The 24,786-nt window shown below is 50.4% G+C and overlaps 1 protein-coding gene across 1 annotated transcript; it reads right to left on the bottom strand.

Moving 5' to 3' along the window:
• Nucleotides 1-127: 127 nt before the first annotated feature.
• Nucleotides 128-24,716, bottom strand: Ss18l1 (SS18L1 subunit of BAF chromatin remodeling complex). Its single transcript, XM_052726099.1, has 11 exons — nt 24,529-24,716; nt 14,820-14,896; nt 13,969-14,053; nt 12,106-12,250; nt 11,060-11,257; nt 9,336-9,500; nt 8,887-8,988; nt 7,813-7,905; nt 5,421-5,540; nt 4,329-4,456; nt 128-2,924 (listed from the first exon to the last, which is right to left on the bottom strand). The coding sequence occupies exons 1-11, from the start codon at nt 24,595-24,597 to the stop codon at nt 2,898-2,900; spliced, it is 1,209 nt and encodes a 402-aa protein (XP_052582059.1). The 5' UTR covers nt 24,598-24,716; the 3' UTR covers nt 128-2,897.
• Nucleotides 24,717-24,786: the final 70 nt, after the last annotated feature.

Below are 24,786 nucleotides of genomic sequence, written 5' to 3'. Positions count from 1 at the left end.
CTAAAAACCAAGACCAAAACTAACCAACCAAACAAAAAGGGGCTAAAATGAGATAGGGTGTTTTAAAATTGTACTGCGTTCACAAATAGCAAGGCGGATTTAACCTGTTCAATAAACAGAAATGAAGTAATGGCTAAAAAAATGTTTTAATGAAAACGGAAAGTCTTCCTCTTTTTACAATTTTGAATGGACGCTCGTTACTGAAGCCCACGCCTGAAAACTGGTACTACAGGAAAGGAAGACCCTTCCTTCCTGGTCAACGCCCTCCTTCGCCCAGTGCCTCTGCAGACATCTCCAGTCTCCCACTGTGCTAAGCTAAGTCTGGAGAGGCATTGTTCATCCAACCACAGCCCCAGACTCCGGGCTTCTGCCAAGCAGCAGGTAATTGTCAGCACATCTGAAAACCTCAATCATCGCTGGTCAAGTTCACCAAGTGTTGGACGGATGTTGGGAAACAGGAAGAAGAATGAGCAGCGATTTCCAAATCTCCCTTTTCATCTTTTCTGGCCTTCCGTAAGAGGAGTCATAAAAAAACAAAGCACAGTCAACCACACCTGCAGGAAGGGGTTCATTTCAGCCTAGGACTTTCCAAACATTCATGTTACAGAAGCTATAATACAGTCAATGAAAAGAACTGCTGGCATCACTTTTCCCCACAAAAATTACATAAAAATGAACAAAACATTAAATAAACATTATTATTAATCATTAAATATATTAACACCAAAATCATGTATAAATTAGGAAATAAATGTACAAACTATTTCACAAAGTGCTTTTAAAAATATATACACAACATTCAAGAAATTCTTAATGTAAGACATTTCAGATTGAAGTTTTGGGGTGATACATTTTTTAAGTGTCCTTTTCTTTCAAAAAGTATTAATACAGCACTTATACGCACACACACTAATACAGCGTTTAACATACACATACACACATACTAATACAGCACTTAACACACACATACACGCACACACGCAAACACACATGCACACACACACATAAAAGGCATATTCCCAGATTGGCAAGGAATAAAAACCATTTTCACAGTTACTTAAAATGTTTCGACATTTTCAATGGGAAATTTTAGGCCCCAATTGAGCTTGTAGACTAGTTTTATAAAAATTTCCAGAAAAGAAAGGAGCAAAAGAGATGACCCCCTAAAATGAAGTTGCTAATACTTGTCACTGAGCGATCAGAAACTCATTTCTGTAAAGGTAATACCGTCACATGGTCAGCCCTTGCCAGTGTTAAGGGTTTCCTAAACCCTATGCCTACAAGACATACATGCCTGCATTTGTTGGTATCAGTTCTACAGGAGAGTCCTTGCTCTGTTTTTCCCAGCAAGGCTGTCAAGATTAATTCAAGTAAAACCCACAAAAGTGCCTTGTACATCCTCACCCACTGAACTACAGGTGAGTTTCATATTTGAGAAACTATCAACTGACACAGTAGAGCCAGGTGTGGTGCATGTCTGAAGTCTCAGGACTTGGGAAGTGGAGGCAGGAGGATCATGAACTTAAGGTCAGCCTTAGCTATACAGTGAGTTTGAGGCCAGTCTGGGCTACTCAAGACCTTGTCTAAAAACACAAAACAAAAGCTGGTTAGGCCTGATGCACCAGGCCCTGGATCCTTGGGGCTTTTGTTTTTTTGTATCTTCTTGGTTATTCTTAGAATTACACCAGCACTTATCTTGAAGGTCCCCCCCCTTTCATAGTAACATGATTATTATTGTCCGAATAAAAGCTGAGAAATGCCAGTGCTACATTATATGTGGTATTTCCCTTTGATCGTACCTTTCCAAAAAGGCTGTTTCTCATGTTTTACACAGAATTAAAATGAGATTGAACATTCTAGGGATGTAATGAAAAAAAAAAAGAAGAAAAAAACCCACTAAATTTCACTATATAAAACTTGTACTTTTCATTTAAAATAACATAATAAAGTTATTTCGATTTGTTAAAAATACGGTGTGGATTTCAGATTTCCCTAAATGCAAAGGAATGCTTGCTTAACAATCTGAACTTGTAAAATTTAGCATCAGTACTTCCAGTTCTCTTGAAGTTTAGGACTGGGCATACTCAAATCCTTGACACGACATCAAATAAACAAGGGCAAAGCCACACTACTCACAACGCAGCTGGCAGACAGCAAGCCACGCTCTGCAGAACACTGCCCTCCCTAGGGTGGGTTGCTCTCACACTGCCCTCATGGACACGTTTCCTCAGAATAGAGTCACTGACCCCTCTTCATTGTCTAATATAAAGCCACACACTTTTGGGATCACAGGGAGTGGACAGACACAGGCAGTGGGTGAGTTCTGGAGAGGACAGCTCACGGTCTCTCCACATGAAGCACATTTTCTTTGTTACAGTGACACAAGAAACTAGCCCAAGACACAGGTGTCCCCAAGCCTCATCTAGGCACAGGAAGATGGCCACCCAGGGTTGTACGTATGTGTGTCAAGCTATGCGCAGCCAGTTAAAGGAACATTTATAGTCCACTTTGCAAAAAAGGTGTGAGGGGGGCACACTGGGTCTGTTCACGGTAACATGGACCATGGTCTTTTAGATATTGTCTCACCACTGGCCACAGAACATGTGATGGCAGTATGACCCCCAAAGCTAGCTAAGAACATCGAGGAGGGGGTGAGGGACACAAACAGGACAACCTCTCCATCGTATCGATATACAATACTTTACACAGCACCAAATAAGTCACACCATCACGGCCAGTCGTGCACGCTTGGCATCATACCCAGCATGAAATGAGCCTGCTTCACATGCAGACATGGCATTGGGCGCAGGGTAACCAACATGTCATGACTCATCAGGACTGCCACTGGCTTGTCCAGAACATACTACTGTGAAGGGTCCAAAGACAACGCTTGTCCCTTATTGCTGGTAATTTCCATACTGGCCCTAAAAGAGAACAAGACATAGATTACACCCCCTCAGTCCTGAGTGGCAGGGTCTACACTCAAGTGACAAGAAGCTTCTTCCCATAGCCAGAACCCTGGATGGGTGGAAAGTGACCTCAAAAGCAAGTAGCTAACAGTCTGCCAAAACCCACCAAGGGAGAGGCAGCACTTCTCTAATCCAGAAGTGTCATATTTCAGCCTGACAGTCACTCCCCCACCTTATTCCCCAGTTTTGACAATCATTTATTTGACCTGACTTATTTTTATCAGCTCTACTCACAGGCAATGCCTGTGAAGACAGCAGTGTGCTCCCAGTGATGCACTGGGCTCTCTGGGAGGTAGGGCCTAGCCATGTGCCTAAGCAGACATCACACCGACCCTCCAGGAAGGGAGTCCTGTGCCCTGAGCTCCTTCAGTGACTGATGGGGCAGCAAGGCTGATGCCAGCACCAGGTTCCACTTTTAGGAAATGGTTAGAGTGACCCGGTTAACAGAATCAGTCAATGCAAATCTGAAGAAGAGAGAATTGGAGCTTGAATCAGCATGACTGCAGGGTTGGAAGCTAACAGAATCCCGCACCCAGAGGAAGAATCTCCTGAAGACTGTTGTCCTGAAGGACACAGGCACTCAACCCACCCAGCTTCCTTTCTCCACAGCTGGCAAAGAAGGACTCCTGGGAGCCCACAGTGAAGAGTCAATGCAGAGCCAAGCTGATGGGGCTCCGGGGCCTGAACCCAGGTGGGTGAAGCAGAGGGCACAGCAGGCCCTGAGTACAACTGCCAGGGCAGGCAGCACCTCTGCATAGAGTAAATCTAACTCAGTGTTAGTTAGTTGGTTACCCTCAGCCCAGCTAGTTCTTCCCACAGGGATTTATGGTGGTGCCTGGAGCTATTTGTAATCCTCAAAACTGGGGAACAGAGTTGGGGAGAGACTGGCATCTATGGGTAGTGGCCAGGGACACTAGGAAACATAGACTATACACAGCAGCTTGCTGTGTACTTGCCTAGGTCCATCAGCCAACTGATGGGTTGGGACCTTGAGACCCACAGCTAAAACTCTTTTGGCTGCATTAAAGGTCTCAAGTGAGGACACTTTTCCCTGAGATGTCCCTACTGTGGCTTCTCTGGAGGCAAGTGTAGTCATGACCATTCAGTCTACAACTAAGTTAGCATGCCACTTGTTGGTCCACAAATTCTTGAGATGTTCTTTTTTGGCCTCTGGGAAAGAGGTATCTGTGTCATCAAGACCATCCTAGCAACTGTAGCCCCAGTGGTTGCACACTGCTGCTGTCCTGGAAGCTAATCAGTCCCCCCTCCTACTATTCCTCAGGACCGTAAGAGAGATCCTTGCCATGCCTCACTTGACACCTGGCAGACAGTACTTTCAGAAACATCCAGAAAGCTTGCCTGCTCATAGCCGTAAGGCCGCTGCTGCTGGGCAGAAGGTCCCGTCTGCGATGCTCTGTAGCTTCCATACTGTTGACCTTGGCCTTGCTGGTAGCTCGAGTACTGTGAGGGGGCTCCCTGGGCAGGGCCTGTGAAGACAACAGAGGCTGTCAGACCAATCACACCCAGGTTCCCAAGCTTGTGAACACCCAGACACCAGGAACCTATCCTGTGGTGGGTAAAGCCTGTCCTCCAAGAGTGCTACAACTCAGCGTGCCATCTCTGACAGTCCTGTGAGGACTCGGGACTATGGCCATACACATATAGGACACTGAGGGTCTGTCCCCAGCACACTGGGGCTGCCACCTTGCAGAAGTGGGTGAAGGGCTATTCCAGAACCAGCTGGAGTCAGTTATGGTGGACAGAGTAAAGCAAAACCTTAAACTCAGGCAGAAAAGAAATGTCAGACTTCCTATGAAAACTAAGTTGAAGGCTCAGGAAAGGATTGATAAAGCACATCTCTGTGTGTGTGTGTGTGTGTGGGGGGGGGGTGCTGGGGACTGAACACAGATCATCACAGATGGCAGGACTCTACTCTACCATGGAACCACAGTCCAGCCCCTAGTGAACACTACGCAGGCTTTCAATGCTACATGGCTGTAGCCTGTAAGTTACTGCCCAGTGCTGTTTTTCTTTCTTCCTGCATGCATGTCTGCAGACCACATGCATCAAGCAGAGGCCACAAGAGAGGAGTCGGATCTCCCCTGGCACTGGAGTTTCAGTCAGTTGGGAGCTACCATATGGGTGCTGAGAACCAAATACAGATCCTCTGCAAGAAAATTAAGTGTTCTTAACAGCCGAGCCATCTCTCCAGCCCCACTGCTGGCTTCTGAACTGTAACCACTGTATTGGCGTAGCTGATGATCTTAGACACAGGAAGGCAGGGTACTGGGTACTCGGGAACCCTGTGCACAATCCCCCAACCTCTCCAGAAACTAACATCTATGCCAAAATAAGCTTACTAAACATCTGCCTGAATGACAACATTACAATGCACGCAGCACACAGCAGGCCCCAAGGGCCCTCTGTGAGAAGACACACTGTCGTCCTTACCGTAGCCTTGCTGCTGCCCCGGGTAGCTCTGCTGGTTGGGGTACTGCTGCTGGGAGTAGGTCTGCTGCTGCGCCGAGCCCTGCTGGTACCCAGTCTGCTGCTGACTGTACTGGGAGTTTCCTGAAGGAAGAAGGGGGCACAGTATCATTTCAGGGCGGTGCACAGGGCTCCCTGTCACCCACAGGACAGCCATGGAATCCTTGCACGATGTCTCCAGAGGCAGTATGTTTCCACAATGGCTCAAATATCACACTACATTTTTGTCTTTTTAGAAGATACAAATGAAAAGCCAGATAACACAAAATGGGTGATAGAGCTGCTAAGATAAAGGCTGACAACAGTACCATGCACTGAACTATCAAGTTCTACTCCACATGGTTGATCCTAATTGTCAATGTGACTGGATTCAGAACCACCTAGGAGACACACCTGAGCGTGTCTCTGAAGGTGTTTCTTGAAAAGTTTAAGTGAATGTGGGTGACACCATGTCAGGGACTAGGGTCCCAGACTGAATGAAGAGGAGAAAGTGGTGTTCATCCCTCTTCGTTTCCTGACTGCAGAAGCCATGTGACCAGCTGCCTCAGGCTCCTTCCACCGTGGACTGTCCCTCAAACTGTGAGCCAAAGCAAGCCGTTCCTTAAGCGGCTTTTGTTGGGTGTTTCGTCCCAGCAACAAGAAAAGTAAGACACAGTCCCAAAGGGTCCCTTCAGTGGAGGCCAGGGATGGGTCTGTGCGAAGTGAAGGAATCGTGAGCCGATGCACAGAGGCCACAGGACAATGCAGGTGGGGACTGCAGCATGTTTCTCCAAGCCAAGAGTCAGCCAGACTGATGGCAGCCAGCAGACGCTGGAGAGGCCTGCAGCAGACCCGCCCTGAGCTGGCAGAAGGTGGGTCTGCAGACACCTTGACCTCAGATCTCAGGCCTCCAGAGCTAGGAGGCAGTGAAGGCCTGATGCTTCAAGCTGCCCTGATGCTATTCCATCACTACAGCCCTGGAGGTCGGACATCAACAAGCAGGCCACAGCAGAGGACTGAGGGGATTGTCCCACCTACTGTGTGTTTGGTTTTAAAGGAATAAAACAGGAAAATGAATGCAGATGGTGAAAATCAAGTGCTGTGGGATAATGCTCCTGTACACTGTAAAGATTGTCACTCGAATTGGTATGAAAATGCTGATTGGCCAGTAGCCAGGCAGGAAGCATAGGCGGGGTGACCAAACTAAGAGAGAAGAGGAAGGGCTGGAGTCAGGAGTTGCCAGCCAGACACAGAGGAAGCAAGATGAGAATGTCAACTGAGAAAAGGTACCAAGCCACATGGCTAAACATAGATAAGAATTATGGGTTAACTTAAGTGTAAGAGCTAGTCAGTAATAAACCTGAGCTAGTGGCCCAGCAGTTATAATTCATATAAGCATCTGTGTGGTAATTTGGGAAGTGGATGCTGGGAATTTGGAAGTTGTTGGCGGAGCAGAAACTTCCACCTACAATCAAGTCTGAAGTTGTGACCAGGCAGGTAGAAGTCTCAAAACTGTGGGCTCAATCAGTACAGACTGTGTGTCAGTGTATTATACACAGACACCTCTCTGTGTTTCTTTCTTACAGAGTTATTCTAAAATACTAAAAGTCAATTATTAAGAAATACTTCAGGAGCGATGACTCAGAGGTTAGAGTGTGTGGCTACTCTTCCAGAAGACCCAAGTTTGATTCCCAGAATAACATTAGGTGGTTCACAACCACCTGTAACTCCAACTCCAGGAGCTACAACACCCTCTTCTAGTCTCTGAGAACACCACCTGTGAGGGTGAATGAATACGTACACACAACACATAAATAAAGGACAGAAATAAATCTTTTCTTGTAATTAATGTGAATGTATGTCTGCTAAGTCCTGTGAATCTATGACTCTCAACCTGCTTAGGACCTGCGTATCTCCTCTCACTTCCCATTCTGTGGCATCCCATTGGTGACACCTGTCAGCCAGGATGGGCATATTTACACCACAGAGACAGACACACAGCTGTCCCTCTCCCCCGTTCCTACAGCACCACCACGGGTCTCTCCATGCTGCGGACACAAGCCCCTTACAGAAGCAAACCTACTGGGCTCACGGGCCACTCGGCTGGAGGGATGGCAGCGTTGGTCCCCCAGCAGCAACACCCCCAGCATGGTCAGACAAACCCTGTCCTGTTTCCCAAGCATACAGGTGAAGTGAAGTCCCAGGGCAGAGCCTGGCAAACCCCAACCTCGCACACCTACACCGGCTATCTGTTGCCATCAGTGACGGGTGAGACTGGGGGTCAGCACGGCTGGCCCTAGGAGGGTGGTATCAACTGCTGTGCCTGTGCTGTGTTTACACACGGGGCCCAGCACGTGTCCCCACCAATACTCCTTACCCCCCTCATAGTAGTGCTGTGTGGAATCCTCAAACGAGCGGTCGTAGCTCTGCTCTGTGTAAGATGATTGCTGGTAGGCATAGTCGCCGTGGCCTGCAAGAAACAGGGGACTTACTGTCAATGGCGCTGTCTCCTTGGCTAGGTCCTGGGGGACAACTGGGCTCTGCAGCAGTGAGTTCAGGCCAGGGGATGAGGCAGAGCCCACCTCTCTAAGCCTCTCTGTTGTGTCTGTCTGTCTTTCTCTTTCTCTCTCAAATGCAGACATCACCGTCACTGTGAGGCTGCTCCAATCACTGCATCTCCATCACTGCACTGTGAGGCTTGTAGAGAGAATCAAGCCTTCTTTACAGCACTGGCTGCTCTCTCCCATATCTGTCCAACTTCTGGGGCTTCCTGGGTAGTGGTGCTGTGACCATGAAAAGGCCTTTGGAACATGCTACCATCTCACACCAGGCATCATGGCTTGCTACAAGACTTGTCTCAGCCACCTATCCTGCTCTTATTCCCCAATCCCAGGCATGCACCCTATCTCATGCTATGGCTTACACCAGGGCCCTGGCTAGGAGTTCTCCCAGAGACTTCCACTGTTCTCTCTCAAAATATACATTTAAGAAAGATATTTATTGAGACAGGGTCTCCTGTTGTAGCCCAGCTGGCTTCAAATTCTTAATCTTCCTGCTTCAGCCACCGAAGAGCTGGGAATATAGGCATGGGCTACCATACCCAGTATTTAAGATCACTTTAAATGCCACTTTCACAAATCTACTTAAAGGTGACAGTTTGCAGAAGTGAGGGCAGGAGGCTGGATGTTATGACCCACCATGATAAACACACCTGTCAGTAATGGATGGCTCTACCCAGCTCAAACTCCTACTACCTTCTGGGAAAGGGAAGCAGAAAAAAACCAAAGAGGTGGATGGTGTCCTAAGGCAGAAGATATTCTTGTCAGAGACCAGCCTCAATCATGCCCCAATGTGCTCAAGCCGAGGGGACTTGGGGTGCGTTGCTGGCAGGACACAAGGATGTTAGGTCTGGAGAGCAGATCAACAGGGAGTTGCCAGAAGCGCGTCTTACCGTCGGGGTAGTACTGTTGACTCATGGGCTCTGCAGCACCCTGGCTGTGGCTGTACTGTTCACTGTAGTACTCCTCCTGGCCTAGGTACTGCTGGGAAGAGCCTGTGGGGTGTGAGCAGACACTCAGGACCAGCAGGCAGTGGGTGAGACATGCTCACATACCTGGTTCAGTGGCAAAACCATGCTAAGCGGCCTTGCTCACGGGAGGAAGACACCCAGGACCATTCAAATACCAATCCTCCCTCTCCTCTTAACCCAGCTGCCCAAATATTCTGGAATCGGAACAACAACCACCTGTCCCTCAGCCTCCAACATCAGATACTCACGCGGTTCCCATTGCACCTATAGGCCAAGCATCCTTGCTCACGTCATGGAACAAACATTATGGCCCTTGTGAGGAGACAGACCACTGGCTCTTCACCATGGGCTGAAGTAGGCCTCAGCCTTACCTTGCTGGGAGGGTCGGTAGGGTGCCATGGGCCGCTGTCCCATCATGCTGCTCCCTTGGCCACCCTGGCCCATCATGGCAATGGGCGCCTGGCCCTGGTAATGCTGGCTCCCGCCCTGTGCTGAGTTGTAGTGGGATGTGGCTGCCTGCTGGTGCATCATGGAGACTGTGTGATGAGACAGAGACCCCAAAATAAGCCTGAGGGGAGGGGGGTTCTTTCACCTGCAGACCTCCCTCCCTTCTAATGCTACTCCATCATCATTTCCCATGTTCATGTAAGACGGGGCTTTTGGATTCCAAGTCATACCTCTAACAATGTGAACTGCATCTATGCCCTGGCACGAGGTCAGACCTCAGCTGTTAGTACTCACGTTTGGCTAACACAGAAAAGAGGCACTGGGCAAGACAATGTGGGTTCTCAGCCCCCACAGCTCCCGAGCACAGAAACTAGAATCTTGTCCTTCCTTGTTCCCAGGACCTGTCCTGAATGAGTCAGTGTCCCCTCCTCACTTCTTGAGCAGTGGCCCTACAGCTACTGTAGACTGCACCTGCCTGTCTGCTGGCCTGTCCTCACACTGCTCAGAACTCAGGGGAATGGCACTACCCAACAGAAATGAAACAGGATCCGTTTGTTTCAGAGTTTGTAGAAAGCCAGGCCTGGTGGAGCACGCCTGTCACTCTGGCTACTCAGGAGATGGAGGAAAAGAAGATTCCAAGTTCAAAGCCAGCCAAGGCAATTTAGTGAGGGATGTAGCTCACTAGTAGAGCCCCTGCCTTACATGCATGAGGTCCTGTGTTCAGTCCCCAGCACTGGGGGAAAAAAGGAAGAAAGAAAGAAAAAGAAAAGCTTCTAGAACCATGTTGAAAAAGTAAAACAAGCCGGGCGGCAGTAGTGATGCCTTTAATCCCGGCACTCTGTGAGTTCGAGGCCAGCCTGGTCTACAGAGCGAATTCTAGGACAGCCAGGGCTACACAGAAAAACCCTCTCTTGAAAAACCAAAAAAGTGAAGCGATCTTCAATAAACACTCTAACAATGTGTTTGCAAAAATAAATCTGCAGTGTTATGATCATAGAAACACTAGGAGAAGCCGGGCGGTGGTGGCGCACGCCTTTATCCCAGCACTTGGGAGACAGAGGAGGCAGGTGAGTTTGAACTCTGTGAGTTCGAAGCCAGCCTGATCTACAAAGTGAGTTCCAGCCCCCCCCCTCCCCCCAAAAAAGAGACTAGGAGACACTCCATCTTGTTTTGTAACATTCCTCTGAAACCCCTGTCTCTGATGCTCAGAGAACATCGAGATTGGGACCTGCCATGTCCCAGGTACTTCATGATCAGCACCCACCATCACAGACAGCCTAGATCTGGGGCTGCTGCTCTGCTGAAAGGCCTGGACCTCCAGCTTAGCATTTGTGACCCTTCATCTTTCCTACTTCTGGATTTTGCCAGGGGTCCCCTGTGTGGGGAATTGCTATACCTCATCTGAGACCAGTGTTCTTCCAAGTCCCACAGCCAACGGCACCCTTTCCTTGGAATTCCTGAGGCCTCTGAGAAACCACTCAGGGCTGAGTCCCTGTGTTTCCACCAACCTGGCCTGGTGGAAACACCTAGGGAAGCGTCACAGCACCCGCCAGGCGGGCCGCCCCTTAGGGGCCACACAGACAAGCTGCCTGACTTCATAAGGGTTTAGGAGCTGGCCGGGACTGTGGGGCAGGGGGAGGGGCAGTACCTGGGTTGGACTGCATGTTGATGTTGGTCCGAGATACATAGTTGCTGATGGCACCTTGGCCTTGCATGGGAACGCTCTGTGAGGTGGGTCCCGAGTGGCTGTAGCCAGGCCCAGTACCATGACCACTGCCTGACATGCTCATGGAGGTTGTGGGCAGTGTGCTCTGGGCTGTCTGCTGCATGGACACGTGGTTTGGACCTGCCAGGAGGGGTAGGAAAGGGAGTGTCAGGCACTGGAGGCCAGGTAACCACCTCAAGGTAAAGACACCCAAGTTCAGCCGGGCGGTGGTGGCGCACGCCTTTAATCCCAGCACTCGGGAGGCAGAGCCAGGCGGATCTCTGTGAGTTCGAGGCCAGCCTGGGCTACCAAGTGAGTCCCAGGAAAGGCGCAAAGCTGCACAGAGAAACCCTGTCTCGAAAAACCAAAAAAAAAAAAAGACACCCAAGTTCTTTGACACCTCCCTTTTTGAGGAGGAAGTTAATCCCTGGTCAGTAACACTGATGAAGCAAGTGATGAATGAACAGACACACACCATGTGTCACGGTTACTGAGAGCCCCCGTAGTTATTAGTTCTTATACTGCAGCAGCAGCAGCAGCAGCAGCAGCAGCAGCAGCAGCAGCAGCAGCACCAAAACCACCAGCACCACCACCACCAGCACCACCACCAGCACCACCACCACCAGCACCACCACCAGCACCACCACCACCAGCACCACCACCACCAGCACCACCACCAGCACCACCACCACCAGCACCACCACCCACACCTTCATTCTAAGGAATCCACACAGAAGCACATGTCTGTACATTAAGCGGACAGAGTCAAGCAGAACTGGGCACTTGAAGTCAGTTTGATGCCCTCTGCATATTTATTCAACCCCTACATACACTTAGGCTTAGCAGAGTCCCTGTGGCCAGACAGTGGGACAAAGGTGGGCACAGGCCAGGCCAGGAAGGCACTATGCCAGCTCTGCTGGGTGTAGGCTGTCACTGTAGCCAGCCACCTATGGCTACCTTGGTGACATCGCTGCAGCAAACCTGCTCACCGTTACCGATCTGGCCCTGCATGAGGGAGGCAGGGGGCAGGCCTGTGCTGATGGCATCGCTGAGGCTACCCTGGGGATGCAGGCCCTGGCTGGAACCGCTCTGACTCAGTGCTCCCGGGCCCAGGTTCATGTTCTGTGTTGGTGGCTGTAGACGACAGGAAGGTTGGGACAGGACAGTTAACTCAGAGAACAGGCACCAAGAGCCACCCCAGGGACATAAAAACTGCACAGCTACCTGCCAGCAGGGGTACTGGGCTAAGATAGAGACCAACATGACATTCAGTACATAAATCAGTTGGCCAAGTGTCTCTGTCCACATCTCATCAATGACCCAGGCCCTGCACAAGCTGGCTTCCTGCACTTTTATTTCCTGTGTCCCCTCCCCTCTCATCCTCCACCCCCTCAGTTAAACGTAAGGTGTAGAAGGGAGGTGGCTCCTTCCCTAGATCAAACAGTGGTCCCAAAGGTTTGCACACACATGCTATCTGTACCTAGCCAAGAAAGGGAGCCCCCGCAACCAGGCCTGGTACTGCAGCCATATAATCTCAGCCAAGAGGTGGAGGCAGGAGGATGGCAAGTTCAAGGCTTGCCTACAGCGTAAGTTCAAGTTCTGTCTGGCAAAATAGTTAGATCCTAAAACTAAAACTTATTTTTAAGAAGTAAAAGACAACTGAGGATATAGCTTCATATGCACAAAGCTCCAGGTTCAACCCCTAGTACTGAAAATGAGAAGGGGGTGTCCACAGGACCAGCTGGTATCTGCAGGAGCACCTGATTGACATCACAGCCAACCAAGGTATAACACCACTTATAACGCCTCCACTTTCCCAGGGAACAGTGGTATCAGGGGTGAGCCATTCTTGATAACATATCTGCCCTGGCACCTTGTAGTCAGCCGCAGTCATCCTGGGGTCACCTCACTTGGCCACAGGCACACGATCCAACTTCACAGTAAAAATTTAATTAGGGGAAAATGCATTTACAGAAAATCAAACAGACAGTAAAATATTTATGCTAACATCTGGAACATGGCTGCACTGGAGATTTTTTTCCTTTCAACTTTCTTTTTTTTTTCTTTTTGGTTTTTCGAGACAGGGTTTCTCTGTGTAACAGCCCTGGCTGTTCAGAAACTCACTTTGTAGACCAGGCTGGCCTCAAACTCACAGAGATCCACCTGTCTCTGCCTCCCAAGTGCTGGGATTAAAGGCGTGCACCATCACCGCCCGGCTCTTTTTATTTATTTATTTATTTAAATTTTTTATTTTCCGGAGCTGAGGACCGAACCCAGGGCCTTGTGCTTGCTAGGCAAGCGCTCTACCACTGAGCTAAATCCCCAACCCTTCTTTCTTTTATTTTTAAGCCAGGGTTCATACTGTGTAGATTCAGCTAGCTTGGTACTCAATATACGGCCCAGTCCAGCTTCAAACTGACAGCAGTCCTACTACCTCAGCATCCCAAGTGCTAGGATTAAAGGCACGCACCAAGAAAGACTTTTTTTTGTTTTTTAAGTCCTGGTAATGGACTCACACTCACGGGAACCACTCACACCATTTGGAGGGGCTTAAAATGTATGAAGCCCGGCATTCAAGCCTCAGCACCACAAAAACAGAAAGCAAACAGAAAGAAGTGTTTACAATAAAGGCGGAAAGCTCCCTCCTGTCTATCACGACACTGATAACACCCCTAGGGCTGGTTCTGGGGTCACTTCCCCACACTAAGCAGTCAAAGACCCAATTCCACCTGTCTAGTCATGTGATGGGGCGTTTTTAGAACCCCTAATTTCTGATGCCTAATAGTACTGGGTTGCTGTTGGTCACCTGACTACTTGAGATGACACACCCAGAAACTGGTTGCAGTACCTACCGCAGGAAGCAGCGACTGCATATTCTGGTTGGAGTCTGCTATTGTGGCCAGGTAGACCAGGTTCCGGTGCAGGATCTGCTGGTACCTGTGGGAGAAGCACACAGGTGAAGCAGGACAAGCACGCCCAAGGTAGAAGCACAGTCTACCCAAGTGAGCCTTGACCTCCAGCCAAACTCCAGCAGGACACTGGCCCCAAGGACACTCAGGCCGGGCTGGAAACAGGCAGCTGCAGCTCTCCACAGTCCAGGCAGGGGTAGGCTCCTGTTCCATGACTGAACCCTGGGAAGACCCTGAGATGTGAGCCAAGAGGAAGGTGGTACTAGGTCAATGGAAAAGGAGGAGAGGCCTGAAGAAGACAGAGGAAGACAGGGAACAGAGCCCCGCTCCAAAGTCAGACATCAGGCTAACTCCATAGCAGCCGATAGCCTGAAGAGCCCTATAAGGAAACAGGGGACTGAGGACCCTGACCCACATCTCACCCACACATCACACCAAGCAAGGCCTCAGGTCTCTCAGACAAGATGCACCGGGTGGGGACCGGGGCCATGCACACTTGATACCCAGGAGTCTCATGAAGGTGAGACAGAGGTCTGAGGTACTTTGCCCACACAGAGGCACAAGCTGTCTCCTGGTTGGGTCGACTACTGGCCCCACGGATGGAGGCTGTGTAAACTCCTTCCCTCTTTACCCCAAGCCCTAATAGTGAGGGTTCCCACCGCACTTGCACCCTCAGGATTACATGTGACCTCACTCTGCTCCGTCCGTACCCAGGGAAACTTTCCCAGAGCACGGAGAAGGCAGTGTCATAGAGACCAAGGGAGGGCTGGGCCTTGGCTGGCATCGTTACTTACTGAGTGCACTCGGCCGTCTTGCCCTTGCTCTGGTAGTCCAGGATGCACTGGATCAGATGGTGGTTCTCATCCAGCATCTGAAAGGGAGGGAAGCAGGGCACACGCCAGTCACACGGAAGCTGGTTCACATCTAGGATGCCAGGATCCTTGGGGAGTGTGTTGGGGACACTCACTCCAGGTCCCAGGCCCCTAGCTAGAGAGTGCCACAGACCCTCACATCACAACTGCACAAGAGGCAGCTTAGATCTCGGTAGGCTATGTTCAGCCTGGGTCAGTGAGGGAAGCCAAGGGGACATCGTGGCTAGTAGGAGGCGCTACAGATTCACAGAGTAGGCAAAACACCGAGGCGACTGACGAGGAAACCATGGGCTACCGATCTACAACCTCACCCCCTGGATCTCCTCCAGTCCTGAGCACAACACGAGAAGTGTTGTTACAGAAAGCCCAGGCCACAGTCTGCAGAGATCAGCAATGTTTCCAGACTGTCTTACGTGTGATACAGGGTCTGCATTTGAAAACAATCTCAGTGAGTGATGGGTGAATGAATGGCCAGACGTGAACATGTCGGAGATGGACCATGGGCCCCCAGGACTGTTGCACAGGTTAGAAGCTCAGTTTCAAAGAGTAGGAAGTCGGTCCTCACGCCACCGGCTACAGCCTACACTCAGCACTCAGCACGATATGGAACTGGTCAGACACTGTACAGGAGGCAAGATTGGAAGGCACTGGGCTGAGCTCCCAAGGTGTCTTGGAGGCGCTGATATGTCTGTAGGAGAGCCTAATACTCTTCCCAAACCCAGTAATTTGAGGGTCTGACCTTCATAGACCCCAGGGTTGGTGCTCTAGCATGTGCTGGCTTCAGTGACTGGTAGCACTGAGTGGGACTTCAGGGACACTGGGCATGCCTGGGGGTGCAGGGGCCATGCCAAGCTTATGGGCAGGTATGGTATACAAGAGCCTCCTACAAGTTGACAGTCCCCTTGAGAAATGCAGAGGGAGAGGAGGGAGGGGACAGGGGAAGAAGTGTGCCAAGCCAGTGGGCAGAGGACGACCTGCAGGTAGTGTTGAGTCATCTTCTACCTGGAGTGACCAATCTTCCCGGGGGAGGAAGCCTGGCTCACCCACTACTTCCTGTGTCACACAGGGCCTTTGATCAATTGCTCACAACAGGCAGGCCCTTACCTTCACCAAAACACATACTTGGCCTGTTGCTTCAGGCTGCCTGCTGCCCTCCCTCTACTTTGCAGCATGGGTCCCTGAACTGCTTCCTGCCTGAGTCTAGCTCCCAGCACCACCCCTCAGCCTGTACAGCTTCAGGGTGGTCTCTCCTGCCCTGCTCCTTTGCAGGTTAAAACACCTTGAGGTGACAACCTATTCTGGACTCAGTGCCCACCATGCCCACCAGGGGGCACTGCCGCACAGAAGCTGCTGAGAGTGATCTAACATTTAGGGAAGGACTTTCTCCAGGTTACATGAAGAACAAACCTCTGATGCACACCACGCTCCCACCCTCACCCCCCAACACAAGGCTCCCAGCATCCTCTTCTTCAACTCCCCAATCTCAAGGAACGGCTCGCTCCAAGGATACAAAGTAAGCCCCCACACAGCATGCCTAGGATGTCATGTCAGCATCAGCCACAAGGAAGACACAGAAAGGTCAGTGACAGCACCACTATATTACGGGCTAGCCATGAGGTGGGACAGTGCCGCATTCCACGGTACTTAGCATTTATACACATGAGGAAACACTGGACTGCCACCATGTTTTAAGATCTTGTTTTTAGTTATGTGTTGGCTTGTGTGTTGTGTTGGTGTGTGCAGACATGTGTGCAGGTACCCACAGAAGCCAGAAAAGGAGGGTCAGATCCCCTAGAGGAGTTACAGGTGGTTGTGAGCTGCCCAATGAGGGTGCTAGGAACTGAATTTAGAGCCCATGCAAGGGCAGTGCATGCTCTTAATTGCTGAGCCAAATCTCTAGCCCATGCCTTCTCAAAACAGCAGACGAGGTGCTGGCTTGCGGCGTGCTGGCTTGCTTAGTTTAAAAACATTTACAGGAGCCGGGCAGTAGTGGTGCATGCCTTTAATGGCAAGCACTTAGGAAGCAGAGGCAGGTGGATCTCAGTGAGTTCGAGGCCAGCCTGGTCTACAAAGAGAGTTCCAGGACAGCTAGGGCTGTTATACAGAGAAACTCTGTCTTGGAAAAACAAAACAAAACAAACAAAAACAACAACCAAAACAAAAACCACCATTCACAGGAAGTTGGGCATGGTGGTGCACGTCTTTAATCCCAGTACTCAAGGAGGCACTCAGATCTCTGTAAATTTGAAGGCAGCTTGGTCAACAGAGTGAGTTTTAGGACAGTCAGAGTTGTTACACAGAGAAACCCTGTCTTGAAAAACCAAAACCAAAACCAAAAACCAAAACAACCAAACATTCACAGGAAAGACAGGATGCGGCACAGACACATGCTGAGAGCTCCAGACCCTCACAGATCTGTCTGCAAGGGACAAGCATGGTGTACAATTCCAAGGACAGTGAGAACAGAACATGAGCTGGCAGTTGTGGATTTTAGAGAGAAAAGCAAAAATAGGAAGGAACTGAACTGCGGTCGCCAAGGCACTGGATCTCAACCAGCTATATGTAGAGCCACCCTGGGAAAGTCCCAAGAGGCTCAAGGTAGGACTGTTCCTTAACTGCATCCTGGCAGGGATGGGAGAAAGAACTCCTGGAGTGTCTATGGAAAGGAGGAAGGCTGAGAGGACCCCACAGTGAGGACTACAGAACCTCCGGCCCTGTGCCCAGTCTCTACAGGGCAAACCCATGATGGCCAGCATCAGCCTATGGAGGAAGCCTGTTGTCTGAGGGGCAAACACTAATACCAAAGGCCAGGAATCAGGCCAGGGGTAGAGCATCTATCTGCGTAACATGTAGAACTTCAGTCTGGTCCAGTCTAATCTCCTGCACTGCTTCTCAATGCCCAATACTTGGAGCAACCAAGATTATAAAGAAAAAAAAAAAAAAGACACCTATATTCAAATCACAACTATAAAAACAAGTTACTATACAGATGAAAGATAACAGACTATTTAAAATTAACACAAGAGTGGTATAGTTGGGTCTTGAGGAAGATTGATTCCCAATTTTCTGAGAAACCGCCACACTGATTTCCATAGTGGCTGTACAAATTTGCATTCCCACCAAGAGTGAGGAGTGTTCCCCGCTCTACCTCCTCTCCAACATAAGCTGTCTGCAGTGCTTTTGATCTTAGCCATTCTGACAGGTGTAAGATGGAATCTCAGAGTAGTTTTGATTTGCATCTCCCTGATGACTAAGGATGCTGAGCAATTCCTTAAATGTCTTTCAGCCTGTTGTGGTGGCGCACACCTTAATCTCAGCACTAGGCAGAGGCAGGCGAAACTCTGTGAGTTAGAGGCCAGCCTGGTCTACACAGTTCCAGGACAGTCAGGAATACAGAGAAACCCTGTCTTGAAAAACAAAAAACAGGGCTGGAGAGATGGCTCAGTGGTTAACAGCACTGGCTGCTCTTCCAGAGGTCCTGAGTTCAATTCCCAGCAGCCAAAGGGCAGCTCAAAACCTTCCATGATGGGATCTGGTGGCCTTTTCTGGCCTGCAGGAATAAATGCAGAAAGCAGGGTGGTGGTCACTCACACCTTCAATCCCAGCACTCATGAGGCAGAGACAGATATTGCTCAAAAAACCAAAACATAACACAAACAAACAATATTAACACAGGGGCTGCGAGGATGACTCAGAGGGTGAAGGTACATGCCACCAAACTCACGACCTGAGTTCAACCCCTGGGACCCACACTGTGGAAGAAGAGAACTGCTGTGACTGTGTTCTGACAAATAAAGCTTGCCTGGAGATCAGAGGATGGAGCCAGCCACTTGCTAACCATAGAGGTCTGCACAGACAGGAGACAGGAAGTGATATGGCCGGGCAGAGAGAGGAAGTGACAAGGCAGGGCACAGAGAGGATCTCGGCCTTTTTGGTCTGAGGATCTGGAGAGGTCAGAGGTGACTGTGGCTGCTCCTTTGCTTCTCTGACCTTTCACCTTTCACCCCGATATTTGACTCTGGGTTTTTATTATTAAGACTAATTAGGATCCCGCTACAGAGAACTGACTCCCACAAATTGTTCTCAGACCTCCATTCCTCTGCCATGGCACTAAATGTAGTAGAAACCACAGGGAGCCTCCCCCCCTCCACACACACACACACACAAAATAAGCTCTTGGAAAATATTAGTGACAACAAAACAAAAGCTGGGCATGGTAGTGTGCACCTGTAACACCACCACCTGGGAGGCAGGAAGGGTGTCAAAGGTTGAAGGCTAACCTGGTCTACATAGTGGGTTCTAGGCCACATAGTGAGACCTGGTCAAAAATCAAAACAAAACAAGAGGGCTGGAGAGATGGCACAGAGGTTAAGAGGGTATATTCATCTTGCAGAGGACCTAAGTTCAATTCCTAGCACCCACTCAGGGAGCTCACAAGTGCCTTGAACAGGCTATGGAAACAATATGACCAGCTGCCTCCAGCTCCTGCCACCATGGCTCCCCTGCCGTGATGGCTAAACCCTTAAACTGTAAGCAGAAATAGCCTCTTTAACCTCTTAAGTTGCTTCCTATCAGGCAAGGAGAAAAATAACCGAAACACTGCCCACTACAGAGGTCCATGATCTGAGGATATTTCTAGAAGGCTAATAACTAACCTAATGACATTCCCAGGAGAGGGCTGCAGACCCACTGCTAGGAGCCAATGAGACGTTCACCCCACTGCAGAAGATGTGAATTAGCCGTGTGAGCTTCAAAGCAATCCCAAAAGCATATGCAGGCAGGACATGTGGGAGGTACAGCCTTGTAGTCTCACAACCACGTTTACCACGTATGTCCAGTTTGCAAAGACTACACACACAGCAAAATACTTGACCACAGATACAATATATTGCCACCTTCCTAAGACGACACACATGTCAGTTCTGGTCCTGTACATCTTTGGATCCTTAGAATATTGAGTTAGCAGAGCTCAGCACAACCAAATCATCCTGCGTCCATGAGAATTTCCACGCTGAAGAAAGACACAGATGGCATTAAAAACCCAGCATGTTTGGATGACTCTGAATTGCGTGCCAGAAAACGCCTCTTTACAAGATTCTGGAATGGCCAGTTTTGTAGCAGGCTTTTTTTGGGCCACTAACCAGCTCCCAAATAAAGACATGGAGACTTTTTTTTTTTTTTTTTTTTTTTTTTTTTGAAACAGGGTTTCTCTGTGTAGATTTGCGCCTTTCCTGGAACTTGTTTTGGAGACCAGGCTGTCCTCGAACTCACAGAGATCTGCCTGCCTCTGCCTCCCGAGTGCTGGAATTAAAGGCGTGTACCACCACCGCCTGGCAGAGACTTATTAATTATGAATGCTCAGCCTTAGCTTAGGCTTGTTACTTGCTAGCTCTTATAAATTATTTTAGCCTGTTTCTCTTCATCTGCATTTTGCCTCAGGGCTTTTTACCTTTATTTCATTCTGTATGTCTTACTCTGCATCCAGCAGCTGCCTCGATGGCCTTGGGCATCTCCCTTATTCTCTTCTCCCTTGTCTTCTCAAGCCCAGATTCCTCCTCCTCCTTATTCTCTCTGCCCACCAGCCCTGCCCAGCCCTCTACTGCCTAGCTATTGGCTGCCCAGCTTTTTTTACTAGACCAATCAGGTGCCTTAGGCAGGCAAGGTAAAACAGCAACACATCTTTACATAATTAAGCAAATGCAGCATAAACAAATAATACAACACATTTTTACATAGTTAAGGCAATGTTCTTCTACAACACAGTTTTCTACCATTTCCAACAGAGTTCTTGCCACTGAAATGACCTGGCCTGTCTCTCATGCTCAAGTGCCTTTAACTCAGCACCGTCTTCACTCTAAATGCAGGAGACTGAGGCCCAGAAAGCACACAGGAACTAGAACAAATGAAAGAGATTTTGAGCCTAAGAAGCCCAAGTAGCCCTGCCTTGCTCTCCTGCAGCCCAGAGGACCCTATATACACATGCTTAAAACCAGCATGATTTGAAAAGTAGCACAACTGGGTCCTGTCCACAGCCTGTTCTACACAGCATCCCATAGTCCCTCTCCCTCACCACCCACACCTCCAGGCCTTCAATTCTTCTTTCACATGCCACACACTAAGCTCTAAGGCCTCAAGACAGCAGTTCCATGCCTTATCTGCTGGTGGTCATACCTAGCGTTTATTGTACCTGCTGGACACAACATGTTCCTCACCTATAGCTTGGGGACTTCCTGAAGCGGCCCTAGGGCTCCAAGCACAGAGACAGGTGCCATGCAAGCCCACTGGCTCAGAAATCTAGGAACATGCTAGGGCAGAGTGCCATGTACCAAACAGCAGAGGTGTTCTTGCCAAAGGCTCACAAAGGGGAGGGATGTAAGCAGGTAGGGGACACTGACTCCTGTTCCAAGTGCCTCTCCCCTTTAGACTTGGGAACAGATGTAAAAGCAAGCTGCCTTTGGCCACAGATACCTTCTCTGGAATGTCCAGCTTCACTGAATAGCAGGTTCCCAAAGAACCCTATCCCTGCTTCTCTCCATCCTGGGAACGCAGGGCTTAGGCTGAGAACCATGCAGGGTGGTCCCTTGCCTGACAGAAGGCAAAGAAACCAAAGGACTGTCCCCACCCCAAGGTGGACTCCAGACAGTAACGAAGGGATATCATTCCCTCCCCATCCTGGGAATGGGGAGAGAGGCTCTGTGCTCTCCTAGGGAGGACTCTTGCTCAAGAACAGCTACCCAGGAACCATTATTCCACCATTCTAATAGCAAACTGACTTCCACAAGCCATTCAACACTGTGGGGACAGCTCTAACTTTCCAAGTGGCCAAGTTACCTTCCTGACTGGATTGGCTGTGCAAGCCTAGAGACCAGAATTCAACCCCTGGAACCCACAGACAAGAAGAAACTGATTTCACAAAGTTGTCCTTCTGACTGCTACATGTACACTGTGGCATGCACACCTGTGCATGTAAAGGGAAAAAAAAACCAAAAAACCAATAATAATAGCCAATACAATCATCAACAGATATGCAACTTTTATTGTGTAATTGTTGTGTGAAACAGCAGGGGGCGTCCAGTTGTCCTCACCAAAGCACAGTTCGGAGTACATCTCTCTCAGGTGCCAGTGCTCTGTCACCACAAGGTCACCTGCTCCAGGTCAGGCCAGCTCTCCAGGCTTCCGCTCTGGGTCTTCACTCCCTGCTCCATGCAGGCCACCTCTAGGACTACTCACGGCATGCTCACATTTCCTGACCTCACAGAACACCTAAACTTGGAAAGTGGGCCATCTACAAATTAATGCTACCATTATCCTTCTAAGAGGGAGAGAAAGAGACAAGGAGATCCAGGAAGAGGAAAACAGAGACCTCTCTGCAGACGAGGACACCAAAGGTTTTGGCAGCTATCAGAAGCTGAGGAGGTATGAGGCAGCCTCCCTCAGGACTGCAGGAAGGCAGGCAGGCAGGCAGCCCACTCCTTCGCACCCTGACAAGGTGAATGAATAAAGACTGCTATCTAGGGAAACTTCAGGACACTCATACATCCGCTTCGGTGGAGCACAGATTCGACAGTACCTAGGGAGTACTAGCTGCACCCAAGTCCCATGCAAAACTAGGGACCAGCAATGAATACCTCAGTCACGTGCTAACTCACATGCCACAAACAATACCTCAAAGTCCTACAGTGGCCTTGGGACTGAGGAGAGAAGATTAGGAGGGACATTTGTGTGGGACTTTGAAGGCTGAGCAGGACCCGAGAACAAGCTGTTACTTCCTTTGCTTTCACTATCTGCCAGTCCTCTCGGGAATCCCTGGCTTTCCCCGTGATCTTAACACGGGCAGGTTAGCACACAAGGCCTGTGTGCGGAGTACATGCACTAGAGGTGGAGTTTAGGGCTTTGTGAACGCTAGACAAGAGTTCTACCACTAAGTTATATCCCTAGCTCTTGGCTTTGATACAGGATCTCGCTATATAGCTCAGGCTACCCTTGAACTTGCCACGTAGCTCAGGCTATCCTTAACCTGCCATCTTCCACTCTTTGCTTCAGAATGTGATTACAGTGGTACATCATCAAGCTAGGTCAAAGTACACATGGGAAGTACATGACACATTCCCCTCAAGCCTTCCTAAACTCCCCAGTAAAGGATCCAGAGGCAGTAAATGGATCGCTGGCCTTACCAAGTCAAGTATCTCGACAGCATGAACTGAAGACCCACTTCCAAAGGTGCACAGGCTGTTTCTGCCCTGGACCGAAGTCAGCAAATTTCCCCTCTCTGTGATCTGACGTTTGGGGTGGTCCTCCAACACACTTTAGCTTGGAGAAACTGAGGAGCTCTGATGAGCAGGTGTGACTACAGAATTCTGGGTAAATGCTGAAGCCAAAGGTTGCTTTGAAAACAGTGACTACCAAGCTCCAGCAGCCAGAGTGCCAGGACACCGGTGAGTCTAGCAATGTGTGCAGTGCTTCCCTTCCAGCAACCACGGCGCCCAGCCCATGGCCACAGCCACAGCAGCCCCTGGAGCCATCACGGAAAGGTTACCACTAGCTCTACCACTTAGCCTCTGTAGCTTCAGTTTCCTTCACTAAATCACTTCGAAAAAAGTTGAGTATGATAAGATCTATAAAGCCTTGAACAGTGCCTGGAACACCATGGCATCCCACAGCTTTCACAAAATCGATAAAAACCCACACTTGAAAACCTGTATTTCTGCTCTGCTCCAATAATCTCCCCTGCTCAAAGCTGGCTCGGGCTTGCCAATTGCGACAACCATTATATTCCTAAGGAGCAGGACATGAGGAGGATATGGGAAACAAGTGACAAGATGAGGAAATTCCCACAAACCCCTCCGGTCATGAGGGACTAAGAGGCCAATGCCCTTGGGGGACCTGACCAATTCAGACACTCTTCTGTAGAAGCAACCCGAATTGAGAAAAGCCAGAGCATAGAAGATGTCCAGAACAGAAAGACAACCAGCAAAAAGCTAGTGTCCACGTCAAAACTTAGAGCTTCGTTAGAGATGTCCCCAAACCCATGCAACGGGAATGTAGGACGACCTCCGTTGTCTTAAGTCTGGGTGCAGGCGGAGAGGCTCGCTGATGCCCAGTGACCCGAGCGGGGGCGGGGCTGCGGTCGCCTGAGGTCCACCGCGTGCAGCGAGCTCGGGATACCGCTGCGGGCCGTGGGGATGGCACGCACACTTTGGATGCGTTCCTTTGTGCCGGGCACCGCAGTACCTCACGAGAGCGGCCAGCTCGCCGCAGCGGCGCGCCTCCAGGCTGCCCGCGCCCCCTCTCCACTCGCCAAGCTGCGCGCAAAGGCGCGCGACCGTCGCCACCAAGGCTGTCAGCGGAGCGCGACGAGCCCCCGCCCCGGCTGGAGGGGCCGCAGGCCCCGGCGTCCCGCACTGTTGCGTTTGCTGCCAGGGGCGCTCTCTGAGGACACCGCGGGACGCGTTCCGGGGTCGCCACCCCCTGCGGCCGCCCGGCCCCCGCTGCTAGCGCCTCGGGCAAAGTTGGCGCAGGCTCTCCTGGGGACGCGCGGGGCCGCCGTCAGGGCTCCGGCTGCCAGGCTCTGCCCCGGCTTTGTTCGCGCCCCGCGCCCACCTTCACTCCGCACCCCCGCGGCCCTGCCCACCTTCTGGATGGTCTGCTGTGTGACCTCCCCTTTGCCTCTCGGCCGCGCCGACGCGAAGGCCACGGACATGGTGGCGGCGCGGACTCAGCCCGTGATCATTGGGGTTTATTCTCCGGCTGCGCCCCGCGGCCCGAGGTGCCCATTCTCCGCAGCGCGGGGGCGGGGGCGCGGGGGGGGTGCCGTGCCGTGGGCTCGCCCGCCCGCCTGCCGCCAATGCGCGCCCGAGCCTCCCGCGCCCCCGCGCCTTAAGCCACTGCC

The sequence above is a fragment of the Peromyscus californicus genome, unplaced genomic scaffold (assembly GCF_007827085.1).
Source record: "Peromyscus californicus insignis strain IS unplaced genomic scaffold, ASM782708v3 Scaffold_7__1_contigs__length_154581171, whole genome shotgun sequence".
Taxonomy (NCBI): domain Eukaryota; kingdom Metazoa; phylum Chordata; class Mammalia; order Rodentia; family Cricetidae; genus Peromyscus; species Peromyscus californicus.
This window is presented reverse-complemented; position numbering and strand designations above follow the sequence as displayed.